The sequence below is a fragment of the Sinocyclocheilus grahami genome, unplaced genomic scaffold (genome assembly GCF_001515645.1).
Source record: "Sinocyclocheilus grahami isolate Dianchi unplaced genomic scaffold, SAMN03320097.WGS_v1.1 scaffold1050.1, whole genome shotgun sequence".
Taxonomy (NCBI): Eukaryota; Metazoa; Chordata; class Actinopteri; order Cypriniformes; family Cyprinidae; genus Sinocyclocheilus; species Sinocyclocheilus grahami.
This window is the reverse complement of record NW_015506229.1, coordinates 297,296-310,343: the sequence shown is the minus strand read 5'-3', so window position 1 is coordinate 310,343 and position 13,048 is coordinate 297,296. Positions and strand designations below refer to the sequence as shown.

General features: G+C 34.8%; 1 protein-coding gene across 1 annotated transcript in view; it reads left to right on the top strand.

Annotated features, from left to right (window-relative positions):
• The window catches only part of LOC107566139 (VPS10 domain-containing receptor SorCS1-like), a 170,177-nt gene that overhangs the window by 45,864 nt on the left and 111,265 nt on the right, over nucleotides 1-13,048 (top strand). The window contains exons 2-3 of the mRNA XM_016251514.1: nucleotides 2,312-2,483; nucleotides 11,626-11,693. Coding sequence (XP_016107000.1) covers nucleotides 2,312-2,483; nucleotides 11,626-11,693 — 240 coding nt within the window. The remainder of the gene's footprint in view (nucleotides 1-2,311; nucleotides 2,484-11,625; nucleotides 11,694-13,048) is intronic.

Here is a 13,048-nt window from a genome sequence, read left to right as displayed (position 1 = left end):
AAAATATATATATATATATATAAATATATATATATATATATATATATATATATAAATTTCTTAAAAGGATAACATTTCTGTCATCATGTATACCCTGAAATTGTTCCAAATCTGTATGAATAACCATACAGTTGACGGTAGCTACTTCCACAGTTTTCATGCTATGAAAGTCAATGGGTACCGTCAGCTGTTAGGTTTGCCGCATTCTTCATAATGTATTTTTCTGTGTTCAGCAGAAGAAATAAATTCTTATAGGTTTGGAACAATTTCAGGGTAAATTAAATTAAATTAAATTAAATTAATTTTGTTTAGTTTTGTTTGTTTTGTTTGAATAAAATTTATTTTATTTCATTTTAAATAATTGTATTTTATTATATCCCTTAAATATATTAATTTTATTGTATCCCTTTAATATATTTATTCTCATGCACTATCACTAATTACTGTTCAGTTTTCTGTCAAAATAAATACAAGGGTGTCTTCTTACTGTAATATTGGATTGTTTACATTTTACCGTGGTGATGTTAATGCTGTCATTTGCATATGCTGTCATCGGTTTACTATATGCAAATGAAGACATGCTCGCTGTCTGACAATCTGACAACTGTCTGCTTTTAAAACTCTAATACAGATGACACTCTGCAATACAGAACATGGAATATTAAAAACTGGGAAAGCAACAAGCATGTAGCAGGCGCTTAATTTAGCATGAAAGATGGGTTCTCTCCACCAATTATATATTCACAGTTTTTATGTTGTTCAGCTCGATGCTTGTTCCCTTTCTGAATGTACATAAAGAAGCAACCCTGTGTTTTATCTGTTCTCAGCTTGTGTCTTTGAATTAGCCGAAGACTGTAAGTTTAAGATGCTGTCACCCTAAAGTGAGATGGAGCACACTTGACAAGTTGTGTGGGAAGATTAAATATTTTCCCTATACAGCTTTTGAGACTGAAATTTGGAGGGGAAAAAAAAAATCTGAATTTTGCTTCTAAGTACTTATATTGAGAAAACAGAAAATAGACCTAAGGGCTAAAACACAGCAGATATATATATAACTGTTATGCCACAAGCATTTTATAACAACTTTCAAAAGTTTTACAGTGAATTTATAGGTCAGGCTACCAAGGGAATTACATATACTCTGATTCTAAGCCACACTTAAAATGTACAAACTACCGTTCAACAGTTTCAAGTCTGTGGGATTTGTTTGAAAGAAGTCTGTTATGCTCACCAAGGCTGCGTTTATTTTTAACTGTCATGTTAGGTTCTGGTCATTTTGACCCAGAGAGGATTTTCTTTTTACTGAAAATGCCAAGTATAGCAGTTATATTATGTAATAGTTGTGTTATCACATTGGACTAAAACTTACTGACTTTGTTCACACAACTTCCTCCACCCAAAAAAGTTATTTCTTTCTTTCTTTATTATTATTATTATTATTATTATTATTATTATTATTATTATTATTATTATTATTATTATTATCATTATCATCATTATTATTATTATTATTGTTGTTGTTGTTGTTGTTGTTGTAGACAGCTGTGGTGTTTCCAGTAAAAAATAAAAAAAAAACAATTCTACAAAAATTTATAATTTTATAAAATGCTATGTTTTCACCAAATATTTGATTCAATCTGTTTATTAACTTGTTTTGTTTTAATTAGCACAGGTCTTGTATTTCTTTTTGGAATGTAGTGATTTTGCCTTCATTGATCTGAACTCATGCACCCCAGTTTTTGAATACTGCAAAAATATCTACAGGTTGTTGTTGTTGTTTGTTTGTTTAAAAAAAGAGCATAAGCTCAGATCAATGAGGCCTTCAACAAAGAATAGGCCTCATATATATAGGTTGATAAAATGATTGAATCCACGATTTGGTTAAAAAAAGAAAAAGAAAAACCATTATAATTATATATATATATATATATATTGCTAGTAAATCTCTTATATAGCATACTAAGAGATTTACAAGCAATCTTTTAAAGGCTGGTCATTAGTAAAGGATTTTCAGCAAAAAAAGTACACAAAAATTTGTATTATTATTATATAAATGAATGCTACTATTGCATTAAATACATTAGAAGTGATATTAAATACTTTTACATTTTACATTACATCAAAAGATTTCCATTTTAAATAAACGCTGTTTTGAATTTTCTATTTGTCAAAGAAAAAACGGTTTGCACAAAAGTAATATATATATAAACGACAAATAATATATATATATATATATATATATAATATATATATATATATATATATCATCCATCATGATATATTTATGAAATTCGTCCTGTGTTTCCATCAGTTCAGTATATCTTACTCACAATGCTCTGCCTTTGAGCACCTTTAGCCAACGGCTCTTTCCACCACAGTGTTTTAACAAGCGCTGCTGGGGATTGATTCTACCTGCTGCCATCAGACAATACAACAGCTCCTCTTTCCATCCCACTGTTCCTCCAGGTGATTCCCCAGTCAGGGTTACAGCATTACACACAAACAGTTCTTTCTCACTCACGCGTTCAGTAGAAACACCTGCGAATGCATTTAGATATGGACATTATACTTGAACGTCAGCTCTTACTCTGTTGGTTTACACTGTATGTGTGTGTTTTGTGCCTTGGCATCAGTAAAATACCTCTATATGTCTGTTTGTTTTGCTGTCTGAGTTCAGTATTCTCTGTGTGTTCACTCAGTGACCTCCAGATCCACAGGAGATGGTGAGTGCTGTTTATTTGTGCCTCTTTGTGAGGAAGTTTTGTTGTGGGACTTTAGTCCTTGGTTTTTTAAGCCAAGGACAAGCGCCAAAAAGTGAGAGAAAGAGGTGCAAGCTGACAGCTATGAGCAAAGCAAATAATATACTCAGAGACCTGCTACAGCATCAATTTTAATTTTCTCTCGTGTCATACCAAAGCTGTACAACTTTATTCCTTCTGTGAGATACAAGACATTGGACCCCATTGACTTTCATGGTAAGGGCAACAAAAACACTAAGATTTTTTTTAATTTTTTTTTTCAAAATGTATTATTTTGTGTGTTCACAGAGAAAGTCATACAGGTTTGATGTGATGCTGATGACAGAATTGTCATTTTTAGGTGAACTGTCCATTTAAGACAAAAGTGCTAGTGACTGTATTGTGACTTGCAGGCTGTCATAAATCCACCATTGCTCTCTGGTGCACAAATGCAAGCACAGTGTCCTCAAGCTCCTGGAACAGTGTGATGCAGTTGTATTGACATATAATCCATGACCATCTGGCTCCACACCTCTGCGCATACAGTACAGTTGCTCTTTCTCAGGGTTTCCCTTCATACCCTCTGCAGCAAGTTCATCTCAGTTTTTCACAACACTTCTCCAGGACCGTTTCCCCTCAGCTTCCTTTTTATACGTTTTTTAATATGAGATATGTCACCACAAATCAAACTTTGATGTCTTCTTTTTACTACAAGGTGACCAGTCTTACATACCAGTGTTGTTAGTGTTAACTAAAACTATTAAAATAAATTTTGGCAGTTCAAAACTGAAATAAAATATACATATTAGATTAAAAAAAAGAATTGTCGTCTTTGCAAATGAGTTGAAGTTGAATTAAAATGACTAAAACTGAAATAAAAATAAATTAAAGATAAATATAAATAATAGTAAAATGACATAAGCACAGCAAAATTACTAAAATTAAGCAAACTTAAGTTATGTGTGGTATATGTGTGATATCTTTGAATAGCATCAACTGCCTTTCCCAGAAATCCATCAGCATATTGTTATGTGTGAATCTAATTGACTGGCATTACTAGGTTTAATTGGCAAGCTGTGTAATATGACATATGTCCACTGCGGTAGGAGTTCATCTGACAGGAGCTGGCAACAGCAAGGCCACCTACAACACTCCCCAATATGTAAGAGACAGAAGGGCCCACCATCCTTCAGCTAATGTTTACCACCATAGGCGGAGGGTGAACCAACTCCAGGGTAAGACTAAAAGCAGCCAAATCTATTAACCACAAACATCATAAACCTGTCTTTTTAGGCAAGAACCAGACATGGGTGTCATGTAGGCTAATAAAATATGTTTAATGGGACTTAATTTGTATTTAATGTGATTACAAGTTAATTAAAACATTAGAAATGGATAATTATATAACGTTTTCTTCCCACGGTTATTCAAACTGCGAATAAATGATGTACAGAAATGACATTATCACTAACTCTGATCTATCGCACTCTCAGAAAAACAAAACTATCGTTATAATCACTGAAGCTGTCTACACTGCGAAATTAATCCCTTACTTACATTGTACGTACATCTGCGCTTTGATGTTTATGATGAGAGAATTCGCGGAATTCAGTCAGCGAGCGCGCGTGCACTCAACAAAGCTGATGAGTTTCAGCGATGACTCATCTGAACGCCTCTGATTGGCCATTGCATTCCTAGGCTCAACAGAATCGTGTGTGATTGGTTATAATGCGCAACACTGTAAAAACACCTAAAATGAAATATGGTGCAACATGAGCAGATCTTAATTTAATGCACAGTCAACACTTTTTATTCATTTACACTTTGTTAGCAGCAGACGTAATAGATTTAATTTGCATGGGCATTTTTGTCCAATTTAGTGTCATTTTTGCCCCAAGACCCCGTGACCAGAGGAAGGCTTATAGCAACAGACGTAATAGATTTAATTTGTTTGTGCATGGGCATTTTTGTCCAATTTAGTGTCATTTTTGCCCCAAGACCCCGTGACCAGGGGAAGGCTTTACACACGCTCCACCTATGTTTACCACTAAGCTGTAAAAGACTCCGTCCAGGGTTGAGAAATTGACCTCACACACAGACACAACATAAAGGCAGTCAATATGCCACTGGAAATTATGTCATACTCATATGAAATCTGCAAGAAATGGGGAAATTGTATCACTTATTTTGAAGTCACTCACAGAAAGCACATAGTTTGTGTTCAAAAATAAGCCTAAAATATAAAATAATGAGCCTAATTAGGGATAGTAAAGATCCACTTACAAAAGCACAAACATAGAATACATAGAACATAGAAAAAGCTGTGTGATATAACTAACTGTGAATTATATAACCCACTGTGCGTTATAAATAATTACTATTTTTCAAAGTGTGTGATGAGTTGATGAGTAAAACAATTTCTATATTGCGTGAATGTAAATTTTTTTTCTTCAGGAACTGTATGGGCTACAGTCAAAATTCCGTAAGTATTAGAATGTCATAGTATATGTGCTTAGACCCTGATGATTGCTGGTTGTGGTTTATTTTATCTCTCTCAAGTTTAAGGACACCAAAATGTTTGCAGATCTTTCGTTTGTGCATTTCCCTTTAGCGCACACACTTCAGCAGCATCTATGCTATAATTTGCATTCGTTTGAACCAAATAATCAAAAACAAACATTTGAAGGATGATGCATCTAAAAGTAAACAACCTAAACGCCCACAGATTTGTGAGAGAGCAAAGATCAAATCAGCCTACTTCTTTAACAGTAAAAAACATACAATTATAGAAAGTTGGTAGAAAGACAAGTTAGAGGTGCTGTAAGTGATACTTTGTATGGAATATCATGCATAAAATGCCCATACTTCCTGACAGATGTAGCTGAAATAGTCTTGAGAGTCACACCTGTCTCTGTGACAGCCAAAGCCCTGGAAATGGTGAGGAAAAAAAGTCAAGATGTTGTAGTTACAGCATCCACCAGCAGGGGTTCACTAGGCCAGCCAAACTCTGACCCTAGATTTGTGCTGCATCCCAGTTCTCCTACTTATACGATGCCCTAAAAGTGTGAACTCTTACTGTGAAGAAGTAGATGTAGAAGAGGAAGCAAGCTTCCGGACATACTTACATGTAATACAATTGTGATTTGTTACATCTACCATGTTTGTAGTTCTGTTTGTTCATGTTTGTGGATCTGAACTGAAGCACGATGGGTTTTTGCCAATATAAGCCATTTAAGATCTTCAATATAAGACTATCCAGGAACTTTTGGCATACTGTTTTTAACATACTATGCTTTGGGACACGCTTATTCAAATCTCGTAAACTATATGGGATGAATATTATGCACACTGGTATGCAGGGTTTGGTTTCCTGCTCTGTTTGTAGGCTGGGGATTGAAAGACATGGTCAGACGGATATTTTTACAAGTGTGTTTTTGTTTTTACCTCACAAAATGCTTAAAGGGATAGTTCACCCAAAAAAATCTGTCATTAATTAGTCACCCTCAGGTCATTCCAAACCGGTGAGATCTTCGTTCATCTTCAGAACACAAATTAAGATATTTTTGATGAAATCCGAGAGCTCTCTAACCCTCCCATAGACAGCAAGGTTCCGAAGATGAACAAAGGTCTTACAGGTTTGGGGCGACATGAGGGTGAGTAATTAATGACAGAATTTTCATTTGTGGGTGAACTATCCCTTTAATTAAAGATATGTTACATGGGAAAAACATCTGAGATGTTGTGAACCTCATGTCGTTTCATCGGTCAACTCTACTGAGACACTTAGAGAACTTGATCTACAGCATTAGCTACTGTACATGACCTGCGGACTGGACATGGGCCGCTGGGAGTCGATCCAGCAGGTCAGTTCACACAGGACTACTTCCACCATGTGGGTATTTCTTCAGGGCATTTTATAGTAGGCAAAAGACAGTGTAATTCTTCCCTGAAAAAATCATTGACATGGCCAATTCGGACAGGATTAAAATCACAGAGGAGCTGTTGTAGTTATTACATTACCCCGTCTCCCCATGTAAAACTAATCCTGTCCGAATAGGGCTGTATATAATTGTTTCTACATTAGTTAATAGGCTTTCTTCCCTCCAAACATTCCTCTGTTGTGGCCAAACGATGTGTCCGTTATAAATTGGGTCTATAGAGACAGTACCTCGAGTTTTGTGGAGGAAAATAAACTAGAACAAATTCGACTTTGGCAATTTAGTCCTGGCAATGCTAAGCTATGGGGGCATGTCACTATTTGTTAAGATGGGGAATTTTATGTGGACGGCCTTATAGGTTTTACGGCTCTCTCCCACATGTGAAATTGTTGCCGAATTGCTCTCGCTGTTCGAGGCTGGGATAATTTCGTTTGACAACACCTGTTCTAGTGCAACATATTATTTTTCAGTGGGAATGATCTTCTCCCCTCTAATACAAGAGAACGGTCCAATACCATCCATACAAAACACTACCCACAAACCCTTTAGAGTCCGGCCTCTGTGTATAACTGGTTTCTGTATGACTGCTTCTCAAAAACAAACATGCTTTATACCAAATGCAGTGTTTTATTTGACTATTAAAGTAATAGTACATCCAAAATGAAATTAGGTGAAAATTTAGCATTACATCACTTGCTCACCAATGGATCCTCTGCAGTGAATGGGTGCCGTCGAAATGAGAGTCCAAACAGCTGCATCGTAATAATCCACAAACGATCCAAACGACTCCAGTCCATCATTTAATGTCTTGTGAAATGAAAAGCTGCATGTTTGTAAGAAACAAATCCATCATTAATGTATTTTAACATTAAACCTTTACTTCGGGCCAAAATATGAGTCCATAATCCAAAATAATGTTTCCTTCAGTGAAAAAGTCCAGCACTTGTCGTGTCACATCAAAATCAATCAACATGTTTGTTTAGAACAGTTTTGGACTGTTTTCAGTTGCACTTGGTCTGTGCATATTTCTCTCTTGATTCAGACGAGAAAGCAATATTATGGATGGAGGACTCACATATTGGACCAATGCAATTGTTTAAAGTTAAAAACATTTTGATTAATTTGTTTAACAACATAGCTTTTAATTTCACAGGACATTAACTGATGGACAGGAGTTTTGTGGATTACTTGTGGATTATTGTAATGTCCCTCTTTACACCATATAGGCATGTGCGTAAAATAAAATAATAAAAATAAACATTCTCTTTAAAAGTTCAGCACCCCTTACATGACTTCTCTAACAGAAACCCTACAGCATTCAATTCTTCATATATTGTTGATTTATACATTGATTAAATAAATAAATACAAGACAGATGCTTGGTTTGCATGGTGATTTATGCCCTTCCAACAAATGTAAACTTTTCAAAGTCACACTTCAGTATTATTCCAACTAATTATGTGCCAGTGTTATTTTCTCTGTAAATATGTTCATGCATATAATTCAGCGTACATAACTAGAATTTAAGAAATTACTTGATTTAATAAGGTGCTCAGAACAGCACTGTAGTGAAGTGTCTAATAAGCCTAATCAGAATCCAGAGAAAATCAAGCCAAAGCCTTTGTAAATGAAGGAAGCTTGATCAGAATAAGGGTCTCAACATGTAAACAGCTTATACTCATTACTAACAGAAACATGCATCAGCAGTATTAAAGTCTTTTTTTCAGCTTTAATGGTTGTGTTGTATTATATTACGGGTGCAAAATTAAAACCCAGAAATTTAACCATTGTGTCTAATGTTTTCATTTCTTTACAAAAGTGTTTAAATTGTCAGATTTGACTGAATTGTGTCTTACACACATTTTTTTTAAATGTATATATGCATTATATTAGATGTTATATTTTATTTCATTATTCAGTTTTTTTTAATATGCATAAAACTATAATAATGCTTCTCTACTACATGACAGATATCACTGACAGCAAATAAGAGACAGGAAAGTGGCCCACACTTTTTAGCCAATCAGAAATTCTTCCTATCTGTCAATCATTTTGTGCATTCAGAAATGCTTACATCTGATTGGCTAACATTGTCTTTGAAGGGTGAGGTTGTGGAAATGAGGCATGTGATTGAAGTCAGCAAAATGGCCTTACAGCACCTGTATAGGCATGACATTTTTTTCTGCACATTTTTTATACAGCGTCACCGATTTTTAGTTGGATTACTCTACCACTGGGTCACTGGACAAATGCCTTTCTCTTCTTGAACTCTCTAAATTTTAAAATTAAGTGTTTGAGATCATTGCCCAAGCAAGATTTTTTTAAGGTTTCCAGCACGTTCTCTTGCAGTGTTTTCCTGTGTATTGCACCATCCATTGTTCCTTTTCTTCCTTTTAACGACATGCATACTCCATGCTGACAAGAAAAGCACACTTCATGATGCTATCACCAGCATACTTCACTGAAGTAATTGAGTTATTTTGCCCCACACATCACTATGACCGCCCCCCCCCCCTTGTTCCCATGCATCTAACCACAAAAAAACTTATCCTTGTACATTGAAACTGGGTCATTATTAAAGCCTGTTCCCAAAATGCACTCAGGACTAATAACATGGACCAATAATAATAATTGTTATTATTATTTTAATTTTATTTTTTGCAAATGTTTGTTTTGCATTTTTGAAAAGGTTTTTAACCAACTCAATGTCATTTTAGTGTATGTATTAAACTGAAATTAAACGTTTTATTTGGCCAAAAACCAAAAATGCTTTTTTTATTTAATAATCAATTACTTTATCACTTTTATTTAGTAATCAACAGTAAAAAAGAAAAAAAATGCATTGCACAAATTTAAATTGCACACATCCTCAAATTTCTGTGCATCAGTAATGCGTACATTTTTAAGTGTGACTTAAGTGTCCGGGTCCATGGCTATTCGTGTTGTTGAGCAGTGCTCTGGTGTTTTGCTCTCCGTTACTGAACTGTATGTAAATGTCAGGCCAGCTTTCAAATATTACAAGAGCTCTCAGCAGTCCAGGCTGCTCCCCATATTGCTGAACGAATCAACTATAGCCTTAAAGTTGTTGTCTGGTGGACTAAAGCCTGTTTTACATGAAGACCTGCATTATTCTTTGAGCTGAAGAGGGATTTTACCATTCCTTTTCTTTCCCAGAGTACTCTTCTGTTTGAATGGTTCTTCACCCTTTTATCTTTTAGCAGTTTCTCTTTTTTTCCACACGCAGAAGGCCTGTTTGAAATGGGCTAGAATCTCTGTATACCAGTTTTATTAACGATGGATTCAGGCCTGCATGTTAGTAGACTAAAGACTTTGATGAGTGTAGCCGTGAGGAACAGATTGAAAGTTTAATGATATGGTCATTTCTGGCTGCCCTTTGAAGCTGTATTACATAAAAATAGGCTTGCATTTGAAGAATTCACAAAACAATATATAATAGTTCATTGTTTTCATCCTAAAATGATTTGAGTGACTGTTTAAACTAATGACTTTTTGTGTTTTAACATTTAACACCCAAATGTTAACATTTTGACTCAAAAATGTGCTCTACCAAATGATTGAGGGGCTTTCAGGGGGTTAATATATATTTTTCCCACACTTGTTATTATAACTTCTGCAGAGAATCAATGAACTCTTCCCCCGTAATGATCGGCGCTTCTTCAAAAGGCTTTGAGCTCATATAGGTATGATTTCTTTCTTTGAGCATAATAGATTGTAAGTTTATGAGTCTACTTTTTTCCACTCTAGGCATGAATTTCCTCTCTTTCCCGTCTCTAATTTTCCTTTAGGAATTTGACTGACCTAGTTAACACAGTCTCGTGCACCTTAAGAATCTTATAAAGGATATTTACAGCGCTGTAGATAGATTCAGCATGATATGATTAAGTAATGAAGAGATTAATTATTAGGGTGTCAAGGAGGAAGCCTGATGCATCATTTAATGGTGTTATATGCTGAGATGAAGAGAAGATGTGAGGATTTGTGCATTTTGAGGTTGTTTTAGGCTGATTTATTGAGCAGTTTATATAATGGGTAATTTAATAATGGTTCTGGTTCAGATTTCATGTGGACGTTTGTGCGAAGAGTTGATTTTATGATGGTGTCTTTTTTTATGCATGAAAAAAATATTCCAAAATTAGTTTTTGTGCTGGCAAGGAATCTGTCTAACACAACTCTATGTGGGTATATGCAATGTTTTTGAGAAGTTGATATGATTGTGGCATACTATACTTCATATAAAATGACTTTAAATAGCATTTTGCTATTTTAAAGTCATGCATGCAGCTTTTATGATCAAATGTACAATCATATTAACTGCTTCATTTGTCACAACATAGTGCCTAATAACAAATGCAATTAAGGCTAAATGTTTTTTTTATGGTAATGAATGAAATTGTGACCAATTACATGATCTGCAATATGCTAAAATTAATCTTATATATTAATCTAAGATATATATATATATAAAAAAGTGCATCAGCTACCCATGCATTCCTCCTTAGCAGCTGTTTTCAACCTTTTTAGATTGGGAATCCTCATTCGCTGTGCATTTTTTAATTTGATAATGAGCTTTTTAAGTAAATGTATACAGTATAAGACATTCTGCCAGATAAATAATGCATTTAATTTTTTACTAAATTGCATTGCACCATCTGAAAGGATATACAGTAAATATGAATTCAGAAGGTTAACAGGGTTTACAGTTTTGCAATTTAATTTAACAAGCCTTGTGCTCAAGGTTGTGAAAGTACAACTAATATCTTAGAAAGAGAAATCAATGCAGTAAAAGATATTTCTATGAACTTTTCATTTGCTAGTTATTTACTAATGCAAAATCATGGTAACAGGATTGACATTTTAGCCCCCTACCCACAAATCATAACTAAAGATAAACTAAAGTGAATAATTCAACTTGTTTTTTCCTTGTACAGGTGATTCTCATGCTGACCAAACTATATGACTTCAATCTGGGCAGTGTCACAGAGAGCTCCTTATGGAGGTAAGAATACAGATTCAAGGATCTTTATGTGTCCATGCTATGGTGAAATGTATTACTAGCATGTTATGTAATATACCTTTGTGACTGTTTGTTCTCAACTTGTTAAAACAAGTAGATAAAATATTTATACATTGTGCAAATGATGTGATGCAGTGTCCCTGTGGTAGCTCAACAAACATCAGAGAGAAACAGATACAGTGTGCTTCAAAGTTTCTCATATAGTCTCTCTGGAGTTGTGTTTGTTTAACCAGCGTGACAGTGCAAACACGTGACTTTTAAATCAACTCTGTATTAATAGTCTGATGAAGCTACATTAGCTGATTAATGGCGTGTCTGTCGCTGATTGTCTTTATACCCTCTGCAGATATCCAGCACACAGCTCATTGATCTGAGTGGACATAACGTATGTGTACTGTATTAGAGCTGCTTGAATGGAGCTGATGTTGGAAATCTTAAAGGGATAGTTACCCCAAAAATTATTTTTTTCCCCCTCATGTTATTCCAAACCGGTGTGACTTTTCTGAATTTTGAATAATTTTTGTTTTTGTTTTGGGTTCCCTTGACTTCCATAGTATGGGTTAAAAATACAATGGAAGTCATGTGAGTAATATGTCTCATATGTCATTCAAAACCTGTATGCACTTCTTTCTTCTGTAAAACACAAAAGAAGATATTTTGAAGAATGTTGGTTTCAGTTTTGGGTCCCAGTGACTTCCAAAGAATAGATTCAAAATACTATGGAAGTCAATGGGACTTCCTGCTGTGTTACCGACATTGTTCAAAATGTTTTCTTTTGTGAAAATTCTGTCATTATTTACTAATTTCATTCCAAATCTTTATTCATTTATTTCTTTAGTGGAATACAAAGGAAGATATTTTGAAGAATGTTGGCAAGCAGATGGTTTCAGATCCCATTGGCATTTGTAGTCAATTGGACCCTAAATAGTTATCAACATTCTTCAAAATATCGTATTTTGTGAAAACTCTGTTATCATTATCATTTATGATAATGAGTACATTTTTCATTTTCATTTTTGGGTGAGCTATTTCTTAACTTCCACTAATCTAAAGCTCTACTACCGTCAAACAAATGGTGAAACTGGCTTCAGATCACCAGATCTGGCAGCTTCTACCAGCAGCAGATTGGAGTGGAGATGCTCAGCAGACTGTGTGGCCCTTTAGCTTGGAAAGATGGAGCTTCCATCGGAAATGCAATGGCCAAACACTCTGTAATATAGCAGGACAGGAAAAGATCCAGCTGAGCTCATAACAAAGATCTCTCGCCAAAAAAAAAAAATAATACTGATATGTTCAGCAATCTCTCAGACAATGCTTTGCGGTTGACCCAGCATTTC